Source organism: Aspergillus pseudoviridinutans (assembly GCF_018340605.1).
Source record: "Aspergillus pseudoviridinutans IFM 55266 DNA, scaffold_4, whole genome shotgun sequence".
Classification (NCBI taxonomy): domain Eukaryota; kingdom Fungi; phylum Ascomycota; class Eurotiomycetes; order Eurotiales; family Aspergillaceae; genus Aspergillus; species Aspergillus pseudoviridinutans.
This window is the reverse complement of record NW_025091284.1, coordinates 3,415,657-3,440,911: the sequence shown is the minus strand read 5'-3', so window position 1 is coordinate 3,440,911 and position 25,255 is coordinate 3,415,657. Positions and strand designations below refer to the sequence as shown.

General features: G+C 50.6%; 8 protein-coding genes across 8 annotated transcripts; 4 read left to right on the top strand and 4 right to left on the bottom strand.

Annotated features, from left to right (window-relative positions):
* Positions 1–560: 560 nt before the first annotated feature.
* Positions 561–4,027, bottom strand: ptpB (tyrosine protein phosphatase PTP1; the record flags this gene model as incomplete). Its single annotated transcript, XM_043302528.1, has 4 exons — positions 561–1,361; positions 1,426–1,691; positions 1,796–2,293; positions 3,889–4,027. The coding sequence occupies 4 exons, from the start codon at positions 4,025–4,027 to the stop codon at positions 561–563; spliced, it is 1,704 nt and encodes a 567-aa protein (XP_043158463.1).
* A 1,847-nt stretch (positions 4,028–5,874) lies between these two features.
* On the top strand, positions 5,875–6,675 carry midA (putative cell wall protein; the record flags this gene model as incomplete). Its single annotated transcript, XM_043302527.1, has 1 exon — positions 5,875–6,675. One exon carries the CDS (start codon positions 5,875–5,877, stop codon positions 6,673–6,675), a length of 801 nt encoding a protein of 266 aa, XP_043158462.1.
* Positions 6,676–9,125: 2,450 nt separating this feature from the next.
* Asppvi_006628 (uncharacterized protein) lies at positions 9,126–9,988 on the top strand (the record flags this gene model as incomplete). Its single annotated transcript, XM_043302526.1, has 2 exons — positions 9,126–9,717; positions 9,777–9,988. 2 exons carry the CDS (start codon positions 9,126–9,128, stop codon positions 9,986–9,988), a joined length of 804 nt encoding a protein of 267 aa, XP_043158461.1.
* A 276-nt stretch (positions 9,989–10,264) lies between these two features.
* pex19 (putative peroxisomal membrane protein receptor Pex19) lies at positions 10,265–11,568 on the bottom strand (the record flags this gene model as incomplete). Its single annotated transcript, XM_043302525.1, has 3 exons — positions 10,265–10,375; positions 10,429–11,264; positions 11,325–11,568. 3 exons carry the CDS (start codon positions 11,566–11,568, stop codon positions 10,265–10,267), a joined length of 1,191 nt encoding a protein of 396 aa, XP_043158460.1.
* A 265-nt stretch (positions 11,569–11,833) lies between these two features.
* Positions 11,834–12,953, bottom strand: Asppvi_006626 (putative protein kinase; the record flags this gene model as incomplete). The annotated part of the gene is made up of 4 exons (XM_043302524.1): positions 11,834–12,018; positions 12,077–12,242; positions 12,301–12,602; positions 12,758–12,953. The coding sequence occupies 4 exons, from the start codon at positions 12,951–12,953 to the stop codon at positions 11,834–11,836; spliced, it is 849 nt and encodes a 282-aa protein (XP_043158459.1).
* A 4,566-nt stretch (positions 12,954–17,519) lies between these two features.
* Positions 17,520–19,210, top strand: Asppvi_006625 (bZIP transcription factor; the record flags this gene model as incomplete). The annotated part of the gene is made up of 4 exons (XM_043302523.1): positions 17,520–17,705; positions 18,054–18,270; positions 18,321–18,830; positions 18,909–19,210. 4 exons carry the CDS (start codon positions 17,520–17,522, stop codon positions 19,208–19,210), a joined length of 1,215 nt encoding a protein of 404 aa, XP_043158458.1.
* A 1,028-nt stretch (positions 19,211–20,238) lies between these two features.
* On the top strand, positions 20,239–21,659 carry stm1 (putative telomere and ribosome associated protein Stm1; the record flags this gene model as incomplete). The annotated part of the gene is made up of 5 exons (XM_043302522.1): positions 20,239–20,259; positions 20,501–20,519; positions 20,609–20,779; positions 20,895–21,039; positions 21,104–21,659. The coding sequence occupies 5 exons, from the start codon at positions 20,239–20,241 to the stop codon at positions 21,657–21,659; spliced, it is 912 nt and encodes a 303-aa protein (XP_043158457.1).
* Positions 21,660–22,145: 486 nt separating this feature from the next.
* Positions 22,146–24,888, bottom strand: Asppvi_006623 (putative glutaminase; the record flags this gene model as incomplete). The annotated part of the gene is made up of 5 exons (XM_043302521.1): positions 22,146–22,835; positions 22,894–23,024; positions 23,075–24,080; positions 24,142–24,550; positions 24,626–24,888. 5 exons carry the CDS (start codon positions 24,886–24,888, stop codon positions 22,146–22,148), a joined length of 2,499 nt encoding a protein of 832 aa, XP_043158456.1.
* Between the last annotated feature and the right edge of the window lie 367 nt (positions 24,889–25,255).

Below are 25,255 nucleotides of genomic sequence, written 5' to 3'. Positions count from 1 at the left end.
TTATATACCACCCTCTACTTCGGGGAATTCTGTTTGGAATTGACGGCGTCGCATGTACTGAGCGAGAACCTTTAAACAACATTTTCTCTTGCTGGATGGTGATCTTTCAATTGAACCCGGGTCTACATGCCCCCGGGTTTTCGCGAGTCTAACCTATCCTTCACTGCTTGAAGACAGACAATTCAGTTGATCCAATGTCTCTAAAGAAACATGTATTGGATATTATATTCCTCGTAACCATATTCAGTAAATGTATGTTACACCAATTCTAATGCTGGGAAGTTCCGACCAGGAGGAAGAACGACCGTGAGAGCACGAGGAAACGTACGGGAGTCAGTAATCAATGAAGTAGTCAAACATGATCCGGTATGCGATAATGTGCGATAGTGACGAATAGACGCGATGCAGGCCAGGAAAACAATCATGATAAGTCGTCAACATAAGACAGGTGGAGTGTATCTGAAGGTAAGGGGTGTATGTACGGGGAATCGAAACGTGGGTATGTGTAATCGGAGTGCTTCATTCACGCTCGGAGTTTCCTGGCGTTCCAGGCCAGCTCCTCATGGCGAGGAACCATCAGTTACTGGCTCCAGCTCAGGTTTAAGGGAAGGTAGATACTCGGAGCTGTTGGATAGCTTGGCCATCTTCGCAGATCTCTCGTCTGATCTCCGCCCTGTATAGCTCGTCGTCTTGCCAAGTTTAAGGTCGACCTGCTCGCGGAGCACCTCGTAGATGAACTGTAGTTGCATCTCATTATAGACCATCATCATCCGCTGTTCTCGCATTCGGTTGACCGTTTCAAAAATGGGATCGGTTTGCGGGTCGGTCACCTGGAGCAGTTGCCCCGATTCGAGTTCCCGCAAAAGATGGTCTAATGCGATGAAAGTGCCGGTGCGACCAACACCAGCGCTGCAATGCACGATCCGTGGGTTATCCGGCGAACATTTGGACGCGGAGAGCTCGATCAAGTGAAGCAGCGCTTCGCGGTCCTCGCCTTCTGGCTTAGAGTAATCCGCCCAGCCAGCAAAAAGGAAATGCCAGACAAGCTTTGACTCGTTGGCCAATGTGAGTCGCAGTTTGCGAACCTCAGAGCGAGATTGTTGGTCAAAGCTCGATTCCAATAGAGTGACTTCGCCCATTATGTTGTCATTCGCTTCTTCGTACTCCTCGTTGTGCTCGAAAGGGTCATCCTCGTCGCGCCGCAGAATCATGGAAGGCCGGTCATGGTCTAAGGGAAAGTATTGTGCACATTTTTCACGGCCCGACTCGACCGTCTGCGTGAGCATGACGACGACAGCAACATCCTTGCTTTCGTGGAATACCATGTGCCAGAAATGAGCAAGGTGCCCTACTTTCGGTCCCTTCATACACAAAAATTAGTGAGATGGGCCACCGTGATATACCAGCATACGGATGCCCACATACCTGTGTTGCAATGTACCTCCTCTCCTCCCGAGACACCGAATCAGTAAGCACGATGGGCGATGCATTGATGAAATCGCATTCGCCTTCCGGCACCCTGAGATGGATCCGCGAGTTGGCCCATGCCTGCACATTCATATATCGGTTTCGAGCCCTGACCTCGGGGTCCGCCTCCAAAGCCCAACGGTGGGCGGGGTCATTCGACAGCATCCCCTCGGCGAAGCGCGCCCGTTGTAGCCATTCCAATTCCTCAAATTTCTGATGTATTTCTACGATAATTATGAAGCGTCAGTAACTCTGCGACACTTCAGGACAACAACGTCCTGCGCAGCGATCGGCAACCGCAGTTGTGACGGGATGGGCGCATACTGACCGATCGCAGATTGGCACAGAAACGGGGGAACGAGTTCATTATCGCCAGCTTCCAGGCCGGGATCATCTAACTCGGAACCGGACACAACGTCAAAAGCACCTTCAGTATCTTCGGGTAGAGCACGCTTGGTCGTCTGGACACTCGTATCGATCTTGATGGTGGGATGCGCCATCTTGGCCGCAGCGATCCTTTGGAAGGCTCGAACCTTGCCTAGGACGCCGCGCGCCTTCTTCGAGACCCGCTTTCGAGTTGAAGCAAGCTTTCGACTGCCGCTGCGGAAACTGAGAGTATCTGGAGAAGGGGAGCGGGAGGGTGGTGCTGTAATAATCTGCCCCGCGTTGCCGTCCGATGGGTCGTCGCTCGTGCCGTTGGAGGGGTGTGGCAGGGATGATATCTGTAGCGTGGACAGATCGGGACAGCTGTGGCAGCTGCCCCTGGTCGTGATTTTCTTGGCCAGATTTTCAGGTCTCACAGGAACAAATTGCTGTCGATTAATATCTAAGGAAGGATGAGTGTTTGTATAGAATCGGGTCGGTCGCGAGGCCACCGTTAAGGTCCACGAAATGGGGGAGGAATAGGGTAATCTCGACCAGTTTCTCCTACGTTGAGGCAGGAGGTAACGCAGACAGGATATTTCCTTTCGAAACGTCAATGCTATGCGCGATCAAGGGCTGTTAAGGTCGATAGTACCAAAGGTATAAAATTGCGGGAAAAATTATTCAGGGAAAAATTACAAAAAAAAAGAAAGGAATACTGAAGGGAGATTATTGGAGCCCCTCACGATACGCGATCAATTTTGGTCTCCCCGCACCTGCAAGAGTAATGTAAAAGTTGATTAGAACGTGGCCAGGAACCTGTCGATCAATATATATTCAAAAGAAAATAGCGTATAAGCAGAGTAGTTGTTGGCAGAAGAAGGAACAAAGGGACTAGAAGAGGGACAGGATCATCTAATAGTGTGAAATGCTATGTTTCAACTTTCAGGAACAAAGGCTATGATAGAATTGGTGGTGTGTTTCTAGTGATGTAATCGCTAAAAGGAGGATGTTGATACCACATAAAGAGAAAGAAAACACAGGGGAAGGGGAGAAAGTCGACTGTAAGTATCCATAAAAAGAGCTCTACTAGGTGTTTTTAGAGCCCTGCGAGAAGTGTGGGAAGGATAAATGTGCTACAAAAACAACAAAGCAACAATAATTACTCTGAACTCTAGCTACAGTCCTAGTGTTCTCACTGCTCAAGATCAATACGTATATCCAAGATATCTTGACTTGGAGGCAAAGAAACTCGGTTTCTTCTATGGAGGACGAGAAGATCATTAGAACAGCAAATCTCCGCTTCTGACTGGTCGAGCTGTCAAACGCGCCACAAAAAGGCTAAAAAACCGCCTAAGGGCTCTCTCCCCGCGCAGAGCCTCTTTTTCTTCCCAACTCCCAGTCGTCACACACCAAAATACGGCTACTATTTCATCCTATGCTCTACGCTCAGGTCTTATGGGTGCCTGATGGATTCAGATGACGCCTAAGATCACATGGAATTGTCTTCTATAAGCTTTGAAAATTAATTATCACAAGTTCACAAATGGTTTTCAAGCTTTTTTGGCTCCGAACCCTGGAGGTATGTAGCACTCCTGACAGACCAAAGTCTCGGCGGCCAGCTCTTGACCTGACATATGAATAGGTTTGGTTAACTGCACGGGTTTGTTTTGCCTTAATTGCATCTCGACAAAGATTCGCAAATGCTGACTTGTCAACTACAGCTGCTGGCCAGCCCGACATTTCACAGGATGGTTGGAAGAGTCCACCAAAAGATTCAACACCTCAGGTATGGGGTACCTCCCGAGGAAATGGGAGGTACCAAGCTTGAAAAGAATGGTATGCGAGATACTGCTCCAGAAGCGATCTGTTCTCTGAAGAGATTGTGCTGACGGCTTTGCCCGAAGGTCCCGGCCTCAAACGGTTCTTCGAATACTTTAAAGAAGAAATCAAAGATCAGCTTAAGGGGAAGCCACCGAATAAACTATGAAACCCGACCTTACCAGATTCTCGATGTCTCATGAGTCGAGTGTACGATATTGTTTTGTGATGACCTACAATGATACCCATCCATCGCTTTCTCTGCTTTGGCTTCCCCCGCCTCATTCGCGATAGAATGTCTGTACCGTTGAGCTCTGTTTAGACCGGATAAAGATTGGGCTGCAGATTCCCTCGCGCCGTGAGCTGCAACCCTCATTCCATCCGAAGAAGAACGTCTTGCTTCATTCCGCTTTGCCCAGCCGATTTCTATGGACTGTTTGGCTAGGCTTTGAAGTTCGAAGCATATATAGATAATAATTCTTATTATGTCGTTTTCTTCAAAGTAGCAAGTAGCTTAGTGTTGGCGACAGATGAAACGACCACCATAATGTACGATCCTTCAGAAGCCCTTAGAAATGACCCCTTGACAATCGCACAGCCTCGGGGCGGTTCTATGAAGAGCAGAACGTGTATCTCGGCCATCCCKGTCACTATTACTGAACCCTGATTCGAGATGATAGCTCATGTAAACAATGACCGTCCGAGTTCTGTACCTGCAGGAGGTACACGTTACGAGAGCCCATTTGTGCATATGTCTTCGAAATATCATACGCCTGTAGTCAGGTAGGTGGGGACCTCGAAGGTGCCGACGTATGCCGCCGACGAACTACTACCAGCGCAGTTTCGACTTCAGATGTTTCATGGGGGCTTTCGCTGATAAGGACATTCATGGTTGATCAGACTACCGTCGCCCTTTGGACGTGAGAGTTCTGCGGTGATACATCCTATGTATGTCCTTCTTTCAGCTCTATCTTAAGTAATATGCATTCCTTGGATCTTGGTAATGTAACAAGCTGGAAGAATCTGACGACTGAAGTCCCTTGCACATGAAGCATACAGTAAGAACCCCAAAACAACTAGGTATGTGGCGTTCCGTGACATGAGGCGTATTTGCGTACGTGGTCGGCATGTCCGGCACACGTAAGATAGGTGAGTATCCATCACTGCCATAAACGGAAGTTTTTCCTGGTAATTTACGGAGAATGGCGGATGGTCGATCCAAGGGAGTGGTTGACGATACCTTCATTAAAGATATATGCCATTATATTCCGTGTCTGAGTACATTTCTTAAGTTTCCATAGAAATGGAATGATGACTGAGCGAGGCTCGACAATGTTTGTTGTGTTTAGATAATATTAATTGGCGCATGATCCAAGGAGACAACTCATCAAAGGATGCGAAGCACTTTTGAGTGGTGGGTATTACCACTCCAACAAGCGGCTGGGGCGCTGGTAGGTCGTAAGGTATGGTAAATGTTCATTAAGTTGGTGCCTTAAAATAGCAGCATTGATGAATAAGCATCTTGAGTTTTAGTAGATTGTTATGTTATGCAGTGGTCAGCTGGCATATCCAAAGGAGCCGATAGCCCGACATTGGAGAATACCACACTAGCTCCGGCTAGAATTCTTTTCCTGTGTGCCCATTGGAGAAGAAGGGTCTAGACTGTCTCATATTCTTTGTGGCTATTGGCCAGCTGTCTCTTTAGTTGCAGCGCTAGTCCTGGGTCCGTACTCTGAGTACATTTATTTTCTGGCACTGGTGTTTGGGCTTTTCCGGAGATGGTATGGCGGTACGGTAACGCAGTACCGGGTCAGGCCCAAATCTGAGACCTCTGGACTGGCAGTACAACGTCCCTTGGGTACCATTACGATCCTGCGACGGTTTCTGTCTTTCATTCTTTTCCTTCCTCCTGACTTTCCAACCCTTTCTTCTTTCTCCAGTCCTTTCCTCTTATCCCGCCTCCCTTACGCTCGCTTGCTGCACATCGTGCCTCCTCTTCGAATTTGGTCATTCGTTAACCCCTCAGTCACTGTGTGCCTCTCCTGACTTGAAACACCTGCACTTCACGCGCCAAAGAGGTCTCACTTATTTGAACACCTCAGTCAGCAGTCTCAACACAGCCCCGTCTTGAGCCGAGTCATCTCATATACGGTCACCATCTCGGCTTAAGAGATCTTCGACATCTTCGACTAAGTCAGCTCTCGGTCTCACACCTCACCCATCATGCGTGTTGACTGTCTATCGTTCTTCCTCTACTCTCTGGCCCTCGTGGCCGTCACCGCTGGGCAGAGCCAGGGAGTTACTGACATATCCGCCGTCACCTCTGGGGTCGGAGTGCCGACCGCGGGCACGGGCACGTCGACGACCTCGACAACATCATCGTCTCAGTCCAAAGAAACCACTTCTACTACTAGTTCTGAAAGTACAAAGTCGACAACAAGCACATCAACAGATACTACCTCGACCACTTCCAAGAACGATAACACTCAGACTACCCCAACCTCGAGTTCCACAACTTCCAAAGACAGCGCTCCAACGTCTACCACCACCTCTGATGGTACGTCGGCCACTGAGACCAGCGGAACGAAGACTTCCAGTACGAGCGATGTGGTCAAGACGATCACCACGACTCACACGATCAGTGGAACGCCCGTGCCGACCACGTACACCACCACTTCTCCACAGGGCAGCAGCTCGACAGATTCCCCTAGCTTGAACGGCTCCACCAACAAGGACTCCAGCTCTGGTCTCTCTTCTTCTCAAAAGAAAATCATTATCGGTGTCGTGGTGGGTGTTGGTGGTGCCATCATCGTCGGTGCTATTGCTGTAGTCATGTGGAGGATCCGTGCCAGAAGACGTGCTGCGGCCGACAACGACGAGGCTGCCGATCTCATGAGTGGCACAGCTGTCGGTAGCGGTGCTCGAGAGAAGGCCCCCAGCCCTGGAGCTGGCGGAACACCATTCAGAAGTACACTTGACCAATACCACAACCCTGGTCCTGTTAACGCTGCGTCCAACTTCTAAGGGTCATCTAGGCCACTTCGGCCTATGACAGTTCCTGGGTACCCTTCAAGGTTGTACATCTGTATGAGTATATGCACGTCCTTTTTCATTTGGCGCTTATGAGTGGGAAGCATCTTTGCCCTTTTTCCTTGCTTTCTTTCCGGTGGATTGCGTTCTCGCCATCTGCAATCGTATCTTTTCTTGCATCGTGCCACTGGCACGCGATAGACTGTCCGTCATTCCTTTTGAAGATTACGCTCCTTTCTGCAGCTCAGCTGTTTGTCTCACGATGGTCTTTTTTGATTCCCCCTTTCGAACAACTTGATTATGTACAGGAATGCAGTGGTTCGTCTTATCTCCGTCGCCGTCTCTCCTTCTGCAAAAATGGTTGTGATCGCATAGCCATTTGACCAAAATCTTGTCATGTATTTACCTTTTAATTTCAGCAGACGGAAAAATAGTCCAAAACACACTCAAATCTATCACCAACCGTATTACTGGGGTACTTGGTAGTTCGTGTTGAGTAGAGATCTATGACACATTTGCGGATGTGTCCATACAATTGAGATTAGCAGTTTCAGTAAGGATCACAACAACCCAATATTATGATGTCTAGGTTACTGCGGTCTTCGCCAGACTCCATGATCGCTAGGTTTGACTTTGATGGGTTTGAGTTCAATCAGACAAATTGGATAGGTATACCAACAGCAAGACAGGGGCGTTCGAGTCCTGAAACAACCGCTCCCTTTCCCCGCCTCAGTCCGTGCATGGTTACTCATCGTCTCATTCACTCAATCAAATGATGAATTTTCTAATACGACTTATCATTTACAAAAACAATGCAAGCTCAATAGTCACGGTCAATTGGGTCATTGCGCTTATACAGGGATTGTGGCTCATCCCAGAGCATTGATATCCGCGCGCGTCCACAGCCAAGGCCTAACTGTGCAAACAAAATGAGAACAACTATCTCCTTGCTCTGTCTGTTCGCTCGGGCTAGCTGTCTCCTCTGTCTTTGGTCACTATTTGCTCTGGTTCAAGGGGTGGCGGCGTCAAGACATGACCCCCTAGGTCTGGTATATGAGGCGGCGGCGGCGCCGCCACCGCTAGGAAAACGACAAGATCTTCAAGTTCGGGTTACGCCTTTTGTCTCTCTTCTTGGAGCTTTGGGCTGTGTGGCTAATTGTATTCGTTAACAATAGTCCTTTGCGGGGGCGTTGGGTGGTGCCGCGCCTGCGGTGAGTTGTTTTTGATCGGGGTTACACGTGCTGGTGGGAACGAGACTGATGCTCTCTTGTGTAGGTGACGAGCACTGGGGATTCTAAGAGACCGTACGGTGTTAGTGGGAATACTTTTGTATGTTCCGTTTCCTGCGCCGTGCTGTTGCGGGTGTGAAGCCGACGGTCATGCTAATGGGTTATCCTGCAGACGGATTTCGAGTCGGCTGCTCAACGGAGGTTCGTCTGATCCAGCGGTGGAGCATGCAAATGGAATGCTGACGACTCTCGTGCTTGACAGCTGCAATGAGCAATTCGATTCCTGCCAAAAGGTAGATCCTGCTGATACCCAAAATGGGTCGTCTCTGACCGGACTTGATACAGATAGCGAATACAGACCGATCGGCGTCCTTCTCGCTGCAGGATTGTCAGAACCAGCTGAGTATGTTGACGTTCCGGCTCACATGAAGATATGATGTGAATTGACGTCGGTCTAGAAAGCTGCATGTCAGTATCAACGGTGCAGGCCACGGCGGCTAGTATCAACCATCTCGGGTCCGCAAGTGATACGAATCCAGGACCCATAGCTCAGACGACGATTCCATATGATGATGAGTTCGATCTTGTGTGTGATTTATGATGGTTTTCCTGTACAAACTGCTGCTCCAAACTTGGACATGCGCTCAATCGCTTGTGGTGATGGATGAACTAGATGAATTGAAACATGCGTACATAGACTTCTACTTGAGGAGTACATAATCTCTCAACCCAACACGGACAATTTACTACAGCGATCAACAGTGTGTACTTCTTGTAACTGATGGGATGGCTACCAACACAGTCCTAAGGTACACATCACTAATACGTCAGCTTGCACTCCCGATATTATTACCTACCATACTAGATCGCTGTAGATAATTTTGAAGCCTGAGGAATGCAATACTTCCTAATACAGATTAGCGTCTACAGCAAGTCGCGTGACCCCGTGCAGAGACGCGATTTTAGCGGATTATTGAGACGGTCATTTTGGGGGAATTCCCGGCTCGCTATCGACGCGACGGTGGCTGGACACGATAACAGAGCAACGATATTAATCTCCAGACAAGCACCATGACTCCACAATAGACCCTGCTATCATTGACTCCCACACTTAATCGCTATTGTCCGGAGTATTGGCCTTCATCAAAACAACAATTGACCCGATTTTACTTCGACCGCCACCATCCCGACATCCACTTCCCCAGTCTAGTTACCATGTTCGCAGCAATCCCACCCGCACAGCCCTACGCCTTCCAAGCGTCCTGCTCGCATTATACACCAATGCATCAGTCTCCATTGTCGCCGCGCAACTCGACGCTTGCGTCGACACGGCCAGCGAACGGAGTTTCCTCCGCATCAACTGCATACACCGAACGTCGCGCAACAAGCGACACAGACCGAGAAGACTCGGCATCAACCCAAGCACACAACTTTTCCTTCTATACAGAAAACACCAACTCTACCACGACCACGACCACACTGTCAAGCCCCTTCTCCTCGCGCTCCCGTTCGTCGCCTACCTACGCACAGCGCTACGCAGCCCTCTCCAACCCCCTCAACAATGCCTCCCGGACATACGCCACCTCGGCCTCGCCATCCGCGCGCAACACACGAAGGACCGTCTTTCTCAACCGAATCAAGGCCGACCGGGACGCGGAGCGGTTTGAGAACCGCGGTGAGCAGCTGATGATGATGGAGCATGTGGCGGAGCAGAAGCAGTGGGGGGAGCTGATGCGACGGCGGGCGGATGGACTCATGGAAGCGTATCAGTTGAATGAGGATGTAGGGGAGGACATGGATGGTATTGGTATGTTTCTCCTCTTGAAGGGTGCAGGAAAATCAAAGAAGGAATCTGACAGTATGTAGATGATGCGGATGTGCGTGCTTTGGATGCGTATGTCTCTGAGGAGCAGGCTATGGAAACTGCGCTGTTGGAGACGGCGCATGTGCCATTCGGGAAGACGGAGAGAATGCATGATGCGAGCTCCTCGTTCAGTGATGAGGAGTATGATGATATTTTCATGGGTCTGGCCGATCAAGTACCGCAGAGCCAGGATATGGATATGTCGAGTGGATGAGTATACTGGCGACGGTCATTGAGCATGCATTGCTGGCGTTTGGACGGTATCTGGCGTTGGTGTAGGAACTTTTCCCAGACTCAGGGAACCTAGAGGCTGGTTGTGCATAGATCTATCGGCAGAGGCCGTATCTTCATTGATGTAAATAGGGTATCGACGTGGTTATATGTACAGAACATGCCAATAATAGATGGTATCAAATCTAAACCAGACACCATCGCATCGAAGCCTCAAGCAATCACCATACCCACTAACATAAGTTCTCAGATGCCAACCTTATTGCTGGGGGCAGTCGGGCAAAGCTGCCCCAGACCCGTCGCCTCCTGTAACGTCCTCCGGCCAGGGATTCGCAACAAGTTCTTCCGGGGGACTACCCAACGCTTGCATCTAGAAGGTATGAGCATAGGCCTACAGCAGTGTAGAGAAAAAGAAAAACATACCTCTTGCATCTTGTCCCACACAGCCTGCCGATACTTCGGATCTTCATCTGTATACCCTTCCTCCTCGAACTTGGCCACAATCTCAGTCACAAGCTTAGCCTGCTTTTCATATCGCTCCATATCCTCCGCGGGAACCTTGCCCTTATTATCCTTCAACCACGGCCCCCACTTCGCATCCAACTCCTTCATCGGCTCATACAGCATCTCCTTATTAGAAAACTGCTCCATCACGCCGGCAATCATCTGAGTGAGATCGAGGTCGTCGCCCCCGTTCCCGACGCCCGCCTCTAACCCCTTGAGCAACTGCATCAGCATGTCCTCCGAAATTCCCCCGTCCTCCGTCGCCGCCGCCGTAGCCTTATCCCCAGACTCTTTCATCCGATGGATAGTCCGCTGAATAGCATCATTGAAGGACTCTGGCGCAGCCGCTTTCCCGGCACCAGTAGCAGAGCCCGACGGTCCACCGGTACTCGGGCCCGCGCCTGCACTCGCACTCGCACTCGCAGCCGCAGCCGCAGCCGCACCAGCGCCCTCGCCCTCCTCCGCCATGACATCTGCCAGCAGCTGCTTCAAAAAGTCACCAGGCGGGATCCCGCTCTCCTCGAGCTGCTTCGTGAACGCATCCGCCCCCTGGTTTATCGCGTTCTCGAACTCCTTGTTATCCGGCGCGCCGGACTCCTGCGCGGCGTGGTTCATCATCTTCGCCATGTCCTGCTCGAGCTGGCGCATGAAGGCGTCTTCGTCGATGTCTTCATTGGCGGGGGCTGGTGCGCTTGCAGGTGCAGGTGCGGTTGCGATTGGCTGGGGCGTGGGTTTGGAGAAGTTATCCAGGACGTCTGGGTCAGGTTAGCTTCACAGGTCCTCCATCACTCATGTGCAGGGGTGGCGGGTCGTACCGTCCAACTCGTCAAACTCTGAGTCTTCGTCCTCGTTGGCATCTTCTACGGTTGTTTTTGATGAAGGAGCTTCCTTTGGTGCCTCTGTCGCTGTAGCTGTGGGCTTCTCATCGCCAGGCGAGCTTGCGCTGGTTGTAGGTGCTGGGGTGGTGTGGTCGGGAGCGTCCACTGCGGGTGCGGGTGGGCTCTCCTCATGATGCTGTTGAGTGACGCCTGCACTGGTATTCGGTGATGAGGAGTCCATTGTGTCGGGGGATTATATCTCCTGAGTAATTCCGAGAAAACGACTCGAAAAGAATCAAAAGGGTAGAGGCCGGCGCTGTGGTGAAAGGAGTCTGGCAGACGCGCGCATGTGAATGAAGAATTGTCGGGGTTTCTTTTGGCGGGGAACCGAAAGCCGATCGCCGCGGCATCGCCAGTACAGTACTACGGAGGACGCCGTGCGGGCGTGCTACTATTTCAACAGAGGCCTTACAACGCCTTGGAGGATTTGACTCTTTTATACACACTCATGTATTCTTACGAATCCACTCGTCCTCATCTAGTTCTTTAGCGGAGCTACGCTTGCCCGGCTCCCACTGCAACATCTTCCGCATAAAGCGTAGAAAACTCGCTTTGTCCTGTCCCTCGAGAGTAGTTTCCCTGTCCTCGAGCGGAATCCGATCTCGTAATGGAATTCCAGCGCAGAAGTCGCCTAGAAGGTCAGCTTCGTGAGTAGATGGTGGAACTTACCAGAAAAGAAGTTGCCTTACCTTCATCGGAAAAGAATTTGCGGCTCGCCTTCCCTTGAGCAAGAAGACTGAGCGGCGGGGGCCCAAGAAGACTGATCATCTCAGCGAGGTGAGCTCGACTTCGGTATGTCTGAAGTTCTGGGTCGTGGCCGGTAAATAAGGACTCGCCTTCGAAAATGTCCCAAATCTGTGATACAACTTTTCAGAAAAATGCTGCACCAGTATCATCGGACCCATTGTCTTACCATACATCCCACATTCCATATATCAACGCTGTACGTCCAGGGGACTTCCAGAATCACCTCCGGCGCTCGATAAATATTAGGTTGAATGTCTTCCGAGTGCTCTGTGCCACCGGACACCGCTGAGCCAAAGTCGCAGAGGACAGGGGCGCCCCATTCCTTGGGCATTCTGAGGTCCCGGGAGACGTAGATTATTCTTCCATCTAGTTCCTTCCTTGGGCAAGGGGTTTGAAGCTCCCGCTCTTCAAAGTCACTGAAAACCGAGTCATCGGCGATGCCAAACATGATGTTGTCGGCCTTGATGTCTGATGGATTTCTCTAGTAAGTGGATGATAGAGGCAAAGGAAGATGGAATCGGAGCAGAGACCTGTATGTATAATCTGGCATTCTGTATGCAGATAGTCTAGCGCCAAAAACAGGCGCTTCAGCACAAATGCCAGTACCGGTTTAGGCAGCCTACGGACTGGGTTGCGGCGCAGAAAAGTCAAAACACTCTCCCATAATGGAGGATGCACGAGGCACCGATGTTTGTCGTCGGGCCCATCGACATCAAACGAGTCGAGTAACGATCTAACAGCATTGCGACCTGGGTGGCTTGTCGAGCCTCTCTCCATGCGTTGGTACATCTTGAGCTCGTCATCCAATTGCTGTCCCATGGAGGTAGACTTGATGAAGATCTTGAGGGTAACATAACGACAACAGCTGTTATAGCGCGTGAGCGAGTGAATTCATGAATGCATAGGATCTCACTTCATGTCCCGAGCAAGCCATACGGTTGAGCTAGTTCCGAAGCCCAGTTTTCCTATGATTTGATATCGATCCTTTGAAAATCTCTCCTATTCGAACAGGGTAATATCTGGAAGCAACATAATCCGGGATGGTCTCTTCTTCGATCTTCTGACGGACAGGTATCCGGACGAAGTTCGGATTGGAGAATTTGAGGGGCTTCCATGTCCGTCCGAGTCGAGATAAAGACTGTAGAAGCGATGGAAACATTATCATAAGAACTATTTTGTAAATCTCTGGAAATGAACGAACAGAATGAATCTGATCGACATCTGTGGATGCTCTGTAGTTTAGGCACTAACCCCCGACAAGCCGGAGAAGCAAGCAATTCTTGCGCATTGTAAGCGTCGTGCAAGGGTCTTCACACTTATTAAAGACAAGGCTGCTGCTATGGGGCTATATATCATTCAGCAAGATAAAATCATGGGGACATGAGGAATCATTCAGATTAGTAACTTTAATTGAACGACAGAAGCACTTTAAGGTAGGATTTAAGTAGATGGGTTTCCTGGGGATCATCACAGTGCGGGATCTCCACATAACAATGATGCTTATGAGATTTAGCCGCCAGACACTTCCTGTGACCAACGACAATATCAAAACATAATCTGATGAGGCCAGAACCACGCCTGGCTTTGACAAAAGTTGAAACCAGTACAATAGTTGACCAGTGTCGGAGTCGCAATGGCGTCATTGATGAGGGCAAGAATCCAGGTGACTCGACACTTGACTATTCCTGCTCCCAATTCCGCACTGTACGTAGGTATCACGCTCTCTGCTGGAGGTGGCAGACTTCAATTGCCTTGACATATACCCCGTATGCGTCCTGATAGACCTTCACGGGGAGAGTTCATGGCCGTGTCTATATCACGAACTGCGATGCCAGGAATGGCTCAGTAGGCGGAAGCAAGCTCAAGCCGACGTATGACCTCTAGCGGAGGCAACGTGTTCTTGTTCGCCTGAGCAGTAGCAACCAGGCTTCGGCCTCAGTGTTGAGCTTCATGGCTAATTCGCCCTTGACACCTTCTTTTAGCCTTTTCGACGATACTGCTACCGGCTCTCCTGGACCGTTACCAGCGCCGTTAGGTCGTCCATATCCTCCAGGACCTCCTTTGTCAGCCTTTACACTGTTCCATTCCTTGAAAAAGCCATCACACAAAACACATCCATTCCTGTCCTGTTGTATGCATCTGTTCCCCTGTCCTGCATCTGTGAACGCCCACATTGAACAGAAAGACTAGTGATAATCAGCTGATGTGGTGAGACAAACAGGGAAGATATAGACAGGCCTGATGATAAGACAAGGCCTGGTGCGTGTGTGCTTATATTGGATGGTGTGAGGGCCGTGTTTGTGTTAGCTCATCTCTCTTCTGTCCAGTTGCAAGACATATAAGCATTCTCCATAGAGCTTCGTCATGTTGGTCAATACATCGGACTTTGTCCATTTTTCGTTGTCCAAGCCCAGGATGCGTGCGGAACTGCCTGTTACGTTCCGGTAATCCTAAGGGCCACTGGCCTTGATGCATGTGAGCTATGGAAATGCTGGCAAAGGGCACATATTTGAAGCAGTGCTGAAGATGGGCAGGGTTAAAGTAAGCTATAGCTTGCTGTATGTCTCCTTCGCCTCACATCTCTTGCCATTTCTTTCTCCGGTGGATTCGAGAGAGTAGGATTCATATTGCTGGGAAAGGGGTCGCTGACAGCTGTTCCTGGGATCAATCCTTGGAGATAGGCATATAAATTATGAGTATCTTCAAACGCACAGTGAATCACTGTCGCTGCTCGAGGTTATGATGTTCTAGGAGTTGGATTCGACTAATCTAGCATAACCATTAGAATTCGGCTATCCAAGTTCTGGGTAGGAGTGTCTCTAAGTCTCAACCCCGACCCGACCTCCCGCCTGTGGCCATTGGCTTCCTGGCTCATTGATTGTTGTTTCAGGAGACAGACATGATTACTTCGTAGTCGGGGTGATTCTTTAAGAGCCCCACCTTCTATTTAGCTATGGATTGGTAAAAAGAATCGGCATGGTCCGACCTGACAAAGGGATTTCAGGAAAGGAACGATTCACTAGAGGGGCATTAGTATGTAAAATAAGATTCTAATGAAAAGGGGCAACAAAGTAGAGCCCTTTTAGCACGGTGTACTCCGAGTAGAGTCGATGTAAGAATTTCCCTATTTAAAAGCATCTAGAGATACCAAAGGCATCTGCAGTCCCTGGATGGAGGACTTATAGAACTGGCATCTTGATGATTGTTTACTTTTTGTATCTTGATCAATAAAGGACAAAGATCATGGTGAGTCGACAATGCCTCACTGGCATCCCGCTAGCTTACCCCGCGGAAAAGACACCCCTCATCCCCCTGATTGTTTGCCAAGAGTGCAGGGAAAAGCTCAGATCATCAGATGATGTGCCCCGTGGCTGATCCTCGTGATGTCACTCCTTGCCTGTGTCTTTGGCGCTTGGGTAAGCCTCTTCACAACTAAATGATTGATAGGCGACAGGGATACGAGGTACGTGTCTTCTTTCTCCTCGCGGAAAGTGCCCTGCCAGCCAGACTGCCAGGCTTAGCGGAGGTCTCCTATGTGACCATAACAGTGGGATGGGGTATATTAGCCTGCCAGGGAAGGTCATGTGCCATCGCCCAGAATCAATAGTAATAATAGCTTCTGCTAGGATGGAGTCCTCATAGGGTAATTTAGTCGAGCGTCCTGATCGAGTTGTATGTTTTGTTTGTACGTTCCAGAACTGCACGACGTCCACGGATCTCCGTACTGTGAGCCGATGGAAGCCGGCATCGGCGGGTCTCGTCCGTACGCCGTACATAAGAACCATGCCATAGTTCTTGCTACGGAAGGTTGCAATTCCGCCATCCTAGTTTGTGGATGCGAAAATGATTTGTCGGGAAGTGAAAATTCAACTGCTCCAATATCTATCGCAGTGAAAAAGTCAAAGGGAGATTAAGCGAGAGGTGTACCAGGGACACCCGAGCAGAATTTTCCAGTATCAGAAATCTGAGAGGATGGAGAAAATACAGTATTCTTGGCTTGTAAGAATGGTAACATGAGCGTATTGGCCTATCCGTACGGCTTCTCCGCGGACAACCACCAACCTGACAGTAGCCTCGTCTAGAATGAGATGCGTAGAATAGTGGGAGAATGATGAAGGGGATGGAGCTTTGGGGTCCTATGGAGGTAGTTAAACAGCGAAGCGTTATATCTCAAAACCTGGGCAGCTTCCTATCTGCTGTTTATTGAGAAATGGCATGTATGCTCTCTTGGAAACGAAAATGGATCTCCTGTCACGGCCAAGTCCACCTGTTGCCTGCATTGGGACATGGCGTTGAGGGGTGACCTAGACGGACCAACGAGTCCACAGGGTACAACCTCGAGGGGCGCACACTGACGACTGACGGCCGACTTGTTCACGTTGTTTCTTGACCGTGCCCTGATGGATCTTCGGCTGGTTTGATGAATCAGACTGTCTCGGTGGGTCGATACCTTCCGTTCGCCGACAGAGAAGGAAAAGAAATAAAGAGAATGTGCAGGATTCTCAACTTTTACTGAATTGACCAAAAGGAGGGGAAACCACCTGTTTGCTGAGTTAGATAGACTGAGGGGGGGGTAAGAGTTTGATTAAGTAGGAAAAAGAAAAGAAAGCGAGTTCATAGCATGACATCTGAGGCTATCGCTCTGTTTGAGCCTAGAGGCTATGGTTCTCCGGTGTCCACCACGGGCAAGTCGCTTTTTTCCGCTTCCTTTTTCTTTCTTTCTTTTTTTTTTTTTTTTTTTTAACTTTTTCTTTTTTACTCCTCTCCGGGTGTCTCCCTCGATCAACAATTGGATTCAAGCGACAAAGTGGGCTTTTACTTCTTCTTTTGAACTCTTGCCCCAAGTCACTAGAAACAAAACTAATTATAAGATCCCTTTCTTGTTAGTAAATAATTTTACCTCACATCTTCCCACCACCACTCCCTTTCTCTCCTCTTACCATCCTCAATCTAACGTTTTAGCAATCGTGCTGTATCTCTTATTCCATCATCAATTTCCTTTATGTCACATATCGACTTAGGCTCTTTCAACCTGACTACCATCCGCAACAGCCGCGCGCCTCCAGCGTTTGATCGATAGCCCTACAGGATTCAAGATCTTTATCTCCATATCGGCCTTTTTTTATTTTATTATTATTAGACTTTTTTTTTCCCTTTTATCCATTATCTTTTTTCCCCCTCTAGGCGCGGCTTCAAGCGATCAAGTCCGTCAGCTCCGGTTCATCGCAATCGGGGTTGATAGTGCCATCGCATACATACTTCGTTATCTTTTCTCTCCATTTGAGCTCTTCCTCTTTCATCCTGACTGCGTAGGCGGGGAAGAGGGGAAGACACAGAAAATTCAAGGGAAGAAAGGCAACAGGCGCATCGTCGCTATAATCACAAATGGTCTCTATGGTCGAGACCTCCAATTCAAATCACAATGACGCGACCACGGATTCGGTCGTGCCTAAGTCAGAACCCTTGCCGGAGGGGTCGACCAGTTCATCAGTGTCAACGCCTGAAGCAGAGGGTGAAGTCCCAATGCAGGACGTAGCCCAGACACAGAAGCGAAAAGGTGGAAGAAAACCCGTACGTAAATCCTTATCTACACCACTTTTTTGTTGTCAGTTTTTATGGTTCTATTTTTTCCCTTCTTTTGTTAAAGGCTTAGCACTAGCCGTTGACACATGAAATATCTTATCTACATCTTTATCTTTTGTTCCTGCGTTAATGTGGTGTGCTTTTCCCATGTTCAAATCTGGGGCCCCGCATTAAATTTCGCTTTATCATTTATCATCATGATTGATCATCCCTTATCTTTGCCTTTCCCCTGTTTACCTTATTCTTAGTCTTATGTCTTTCTATTTTTGCTTCTCTTTATCTTGATTTTCATCTCTACTTTCTATTGGTTCCCCTTGTTCTAACAGTTTAATCCAGATCTATGCCACCTCGGAGGAACGCAAACAACGCAACAGACAGGCTCAGGCGGCTTTCCGAGAACGTCGCACAGAGTACATCCGTCAACTTGAAACCACTATCAAGCGCAATGAAGAAACCCTGCAGACTCTGCAGCAGAATCATCGTACAGCTGCCGATGAATGTTTGATGCTCCGATATAAGAATTCTTTACTGGAGAGGATCTTATTAGAGAAGGGTACGTCAACTTCATTTGTCCCTTCCGTTCCTTACTAACAACCAGACTAGGCATTGATGTTCAAGCCGAGTTGCGACTCAAGGCCGGTGCTCCACCAGGAGCACCAATCAAACCCAACATCATGGCTGCCAAACCCCCGTCGACACTAGACCGAGCGGCGGTCAGCCGAACTTCAGCCCAGAGACTTCCAGCCGGCATTGCGCCTAAAGGGGAGCCGTTCGCCATGTCGCGTGATGGAGCATACGGTATCCCTTCGCCTCAGTTCCAGGCCACTCCCTCATCACACGTGTCGTCCCCTTCACACACCAAGTCTCCCGGTTTTGCATTCCAAGGAGGCATGTCCCCAAACGGGATGGACGCGCAACACGCCCAGCACGCGCGCTCTCAACTAAACCCTCATTCCCGGAACTTGAGTCAGACGTCTCCCCCGATAAGCATCGGTCAGCCCGAGTCGACCGATCCCAAATCGGCTGTGCCAGGTGCTACGGGTCCCAGAGTCTCCCGCGTGCCCTCTGCTGCGTATTATCCATCGCCATTCCAGAAACATTACGATCAACTTGGTAAGCTGACACTATTTGCCGTCGTTGTATTGTTTTCTTTCCAGAAGTGATTGCGTGTACTCATTGTCCCCCGTGTAGAACAGGAATATGACGCCCAGGCGGACATGATCGACGAAGAACATGAGTCGGTCGATGCACCTCCCTACGTCTCCGGGTTCAATGCCGCTACTACTTCAGTCCCTCCCGGCTCTCATTCGCTAGGGCCTCAACTCACCAACTTCAATCCGCATGCTGGGGAAGGAGCCAATGGAGCATACGGTGCCACAAATCACCTTCTCGGCAGTTACGAGCCCATGCTGGACGCTGATCCGTTCGGATTGAGCGCTAGCATGCATTTCCAGACTCCCTTTAGTTATGAGCAAAACCATACGCGTCATTAAGCGTCGTTGTCCACTTCACTTGTTTCCTGTTACGGCCTACTAATTCGCATATGTATCAAATGAAAAGCATCACAAAAAGGGCGGCGAGTAACGATTATCTCACGGCATGTCCTTTCCTGCTTTCATACATGACCCTCTGGTCCACGGATTCGGAAGATAAAAGTCATCATATTCGGTGCATTGCCCGGCGTTCGGCATCGCGGTTGATACCACTTTTCTTTGTTGGGTTGCTGTTTATCAAAGACGGACAGAAAAATTGTTCCGTTTGGATGTTTCAAGAGGGGGACCAAAAAAAGTTCAGATTTTTTGTAAATGATTATCGATGTTGACCAGCATGATCCGGCATTTTCTCTCGACTCTATACTACCAGTATATATATCTTTTATCTGACTATGTTCCTGACGATCGCGCCATAGTGGTTCCTTCTAGTTGCGCTCTTGATATCCTCGGTTGCTAGAAAGTACATCTGTAGCGTAGAGAAGGTGCTGTGTGCAACGAATACTCTTCAACTTCAAACGCTCATTGGCGGGGCCAGACTGCAAAAGGTCAAATCAAGCAAAGTTCTCTGGCCACATGACAGCTCTATCTCAGGTTAATATTGACGTAGCGGTGCAGTCGTGCCCCGTCGAAAAGGGAGCTGACGCCCTTCACACTTGTATGATGACATCTGCAGCTGCGAGTGACGCCAATACCCTAAGCCCTAGAAGCTGGCCGCCAATCACAATCCGGCTTGCCGGTTTCGCTTAGCAACAATCCGCACCTTACCCGATTAGTGCGTTGCAACCACAAACGTTGCCTCCAACCCCGAAGCCCTTCGCATCACCACACCCAACCCCTTCCCTCTTATCCCCATCATCATCATCCACCTTATCCTATCTTCTCCCCAATCCCTTTGAGGAGAGGTTCGCGTATCGAGACAGTCGTCCAGGTTTACACCTTGATCGACTCCTCCCCCCTTTTTTCTTCTACCGAATTGCCGCGGTAATAGAGAGCCTTCCCCCGGAAGGCCCCTCATAAAACCAGGCGTCATGGCGGACGTCCGGTCCAAGGTATGTGTGCGAAACGAGTCGTTCTCCTGAAATTGCTAGGCTGCAATGCGATTCGCGATCTGGACGCTCCTCAATTGCATTTCGGTTCGAATTGAGAAACGAGAAACCAATTGGGGTGGGGTTCGGTTCGAGCTATCGATCGACGCAGCAGAGAAAAAAAAATTATATGAAGCAAACAACACGTGAGGATTCAAGACAGTAACAATTGGCTAACCGATGTTCTCTTCTTCAATATGAATAGAACCTCTACGAGCTTCTTGGTATTTGCTTCCCTTCTTTTCCTCCGTGTCGTACTCGGCATCACGATTACATCATCTTGTTTCTAACACTGCCGCGTACGCGATCACAGGCAATGACCCTGAATTGGACCCCAACAGAGAGCCAGAACCCCCTACGCGGGCTGTAGACAGGCCTGCGCCCCGGCATGGCAAGCGTGATGCTCCCAAGGAGCCTGCCAGCCAGCCCAACCTTACTGAGAACAACGCTCGCCGTGGCGGTCGCTTCACTGGCAACGAGGCCGGTATGTGTTACTTGCTTTTATGTCACAAGGAGTTACAGTGGACCGAATTACTCTGAATGCGGTCGTACGCCAACTCGATGGTGGTGAATTTCGACTGATCCCGATCTCTTGATAGCTTTCCGTGACCGTCAGGCCGGCAGCCGCAGCAACCGTGAGAAGCCTCTCGATGAGGGCAAGGAGCCTCAGCGTCGCGCCTTCCACGCTCGTGGCGACCGTGGTGAGCGTTACCGCAACGATCGTCAGTCCCGCACTGGCCAGGTGTAAGCATTTAGTACTCGGTTGGAACTGAGGAGAATAATGAACTGATCGCGATTCCCGAAACAGCGACACCCGCAAGCAGGTGAACCAGGGCTGGGGTGCTCAAACCGGCGACAAGGCTGGTGACAAGGCCTGGGATGACGAGAGAGCCGCTGAGAACCTTGCTCAGAACGAATCCGAGCCCCAGACCCCCGCCAACGAGGAGCCCGCCGAGCCCGCCGACAAGACCAAGTCTTACGCTGACTACCTCGCCGAGAAGGCCGCCCAGGGCGACCTCAGCGCCAAGCCTGTCCGCGGCCCCAACGAGGGCAGCAACCTCGACAAGAAGTGGGCCAACGCCAAGGAGCTGAAGCGCACCCCCGAGGAGGAGGAGGCCTACATCAAGGGCAAGGAGGAGAAGGCCAGGCGCGAGAAGCAGCGCAAGGAGAAGAACGTCCTCGAGGTCGACATGCGCTTTGTCGAGTCTCCCCGTGGTGGAAGCGCGGCCCGCGGTCGTGGTGGACGTGGCGGCCGTGGTGGTCGCGGTGGCCGTGGCAACGGTGCTCCCCGTGGTGGTGAGCAGCGCGGCGCCGCCCCCGTCACCGTCGACGAGAAGAACTTCCCCACCCTCGGTGCCAAATAAACCTGTCCAGCATTGACGGTTGCCCGGACAAGGGGGAATGGTTTGGTTTCACTGGCCTAAGAGAATGTCGACCTGATGCCCCCCTTTCAACTCTCCGAGAGTCTGACGCGATTATGGAAATTGGCGGGAACGAGCAAACAAAGCAACGCAAAAAAGGAAATCTCACCGTCCTCGCGGTTTTCGTTTCCATCTCTGAAAATGGCCTATGTAATTTGATTTGATTGTCAAAAAATAGGAAATTGAGAAACCAACTTAAAAAATTCTTAGATTCTCTTGTAAATCATGCGTAATGTCAGTCCTTTACTCTACTCCATTTACAATGGGATGTGCCTACATGTACAATGATCCTCACCGTTGCTACTACTCGAAATGCATATATATAAAGGTCAACTATCGACGCAATAACCAAAGATACCCAGGACATATCCCACCGAGTAACATAGCAAACAGCTCCCAATTTACAAGTCCTAAGTCCAGCGTCTTATCTTACAGCTCCCCATTCTCGGACCCATACCCCCAACGACCGGACTGCGTCTGCAACTCCTCTACCGCTCTGGCAGCAGCAGCCGTCCACTCCTCCAGCGTCTCCCGATCCGACTCCTCATCGAGGAACGCCAGCCCCTCCATCGCCCGCCCGCCACAAGCACGCTGCAGCGCCAAGAACGCAAAATGGCCGCCGATGACCGGCCGCGCGAAGAAGTTGGGGCCCGGGAACTCGCCTTGCCCCTCGGTATTGTGGAGATCCGTGAACGGCCGGTCGGTGACGGTCTCGTTGACCCATTGGGCGACGGACTCGAGGATCTCGCTGCGCGTGCGCTCGCTGGCGACCGCCATGGCGAAGAACTCCCAGTCCGTCTTCGTGTACAGGTGGCGGCTGTCCAGCGGGAGGCCGTATTTCTGGCGCACGTAGTGGTACCAGATTGACTGCTTCTGGTAGATGTGGCGGGGCACGAAGCCGGTTTTGGACGGTTTCTTGCTGTCAAGGGGGGTTTGGGCTTTCGAGAGGGAGGCCGGGAAGGAGTCGGTGCCTTCGAGGTGGAAGCAGAGCTGTGCGTCCGCGTATAGGTTGTAGATGGTCGTCCAGGAGCCGTACCAGTCGTAGGCGAGCTTTGCATGGGTTCCATCACGGGACATGCCGAATTGCTCCCATTTGGCGATGTAGGTGTCCGAGATGTTCTGCGGGTGTTAGTGCTCGCTGGCGGGTTAAGGGATGATGTGTAGGAGTTGTACATACCTTGAAGTATGCTGCATCGGAATTGTGTCCGGCTACTTCGGCCAGCTTGCTCATGGCGTTGATGCCGATGATGCCTTTCAGTGCTAGGTTGGTCTGCAGCGCAAGCCAACCGGCAAAATCATCCGTGGAGACTATTCAGATCAGCTTTAGCGCCTGAGGAAAGAGATAGGCCTGGTCTTACGTTGGTTGGCGGGTTCCAGGGAGTATTCCACCAAGTAGCCCGTCCATTGAGTCCAGAGCCTGTAGCTGCGCTGAACCCATTTCTCAGCGAGACGCTCGCCTTCCGCACCACCGCCCCATTTGCCGTCTTGTTTATCAATCCCGGACAAGACCTGCAGCTCACCCAGAGGGAAGTATCCGGGCTGTGGTTCCGAGACTTTGGGAGGAACACCTAGCGTGGACCAAATTGAAGAAGCCGCTGAATCATCGGTATACCGGAGCGAGTTCACGATTGCCAGGCCCATGATGAGAATGTTGCCGCACTCCTCAACTGGCATGTACTCATCACGACCGTCCGGGTGGCCGGTCGCATTGGGGAAATGGGTCCCAAGATCGTGCATAGCGTACGTGTTCGGGTACTGTCCACTGAGCATGTGCTCGATTAATGGCTCTAGCAGGTAGGCCAGCCAGCGAGGGTTCGTATACATAAAGAAGGGGAACGAAGGGAAGATGACATCAATGGTCTGGAAATTGCCGTTTGAGGAGATCTCCTTCAAGAACAGGATTGGGTCATCGGGGGTTCCAGCGAATGTCGTGGCACCCATGACCTGTCTGGCAGAAAGTGCGACAATGTCCATATAGTCATACGCCCCGGATTGGTAGGCATCCTTTGCCAACTGATCAGAGTAATCGGAAGCGAGGATGGCCGCATGGGTAAAGTCATTGTAGTGGAAGCTCAGCAGCTCTTCGGGATCCATGAACCATGATCGCCAGAGTGGTCTCATGAGGGTCAGGCCGCGAGCAGAGGCAAATTGGACGACTGGATCCTGAATCAACGCAATGGTGAACGTTACACTGTCCTGCGTGCCATTTGCCCTGGTATCAGGTTTGAAAGACTTGGAGAATGCGAATACCGGCTCGCGATCTCCTATGGCACGGAAATCGTGGTCGTTCACATTCTGCACAGCCCCATTTGTCGCGAAAATGCTGCGAACAGTGTGAGCATCGCCAGAGTGATATTGGACATCCTAGGACTGCCAGTTAGTAATCTCGTTGAAAGTCGAGTGGCATAAAGCATAGATTACTGACAGCAGGTCCAGTAAAGTGGAGGGTGCCCCATTCGGCTCGATCACGGATTTCTGAGAAATGAAGCTCATTCTGTCTGCGAAATTGCCATTTCTGAAGGGTCGGCGTCTTTCTTTTGAACCCGAAGGTGTCATGCTGCCAGACAATTTGACTCCCTGCGTCTCCGCTCACCCAACGCCCATTGAGGTCTATGTAGACATTGACAGGCACGTCACCGTGGACATAGACCGTAATGTAGGACGCAGGAATCGACTGCCGCAGGGTCGATGTCGGCGTAATGGGGGACAAGAAAGAAACCGTAATTGCAACTGGACCAGCCGCAGAAGAGGCAGCCGAATCAATGCGGTAGGTCAGATTGGTTGTCGAAGCATCGTACTTGGCTCCTAGATACACCGGATATTCGACTTGGGCCCTGATGTCAAATCCGTCAGATTGAGATACATTTGAGATTTATTTAATGCGGACCACAGATACAACATTACCATACCCGGACACAAACTCATGAGGCTTGCCCAGCAGCGGATATACAGTGCCCGTACTGGGGATCTGGGCCATCAGAGAGAGCCCAAGCTCTTCCCCGGTATAGAACATGGGCCATTTGGACCAAGGCACCTTTCGGGCATCCCCCAACCAAGTGCTCAGGTAAGGATTTCGCACTGTCAACGGCAGAACTGGAGGTGTGAGGGTTGATGCTGCACCGACAGCCGCCTGGACAACAGCGGCTGCCAGCACCGCAAGGGATGAGCGCATTGCGTCGGTGTACAGCAGAGTGTGTAAATAGGATTCAGGCTACAATTAGATCCGCATGTAGAGAAAGGGAATACACGGCACGGGATACGGAGCAGTGTAACGGAGGGCAATGGGTTTAAGAGAGAGAGGTTGCCGGGCGGTCTGTTTGAAGGCTGACTGACGATCAGTGTTAAAACAGGCCGATTGACTCAACTCCACATCGACGGACGATGCAATTCGTCTGGTTGGTGGATACAGGACCACTGGAGACGCAATGATCGACTGAGAGAAGGATTCAGTCCGGTCAGTCCAGTCAGTCGTGGATGATGAGGGGCGATGCAGCACGGCAAGCCACAGAACCAGTGAGTCCCTGGCGAGGAATGCGGGG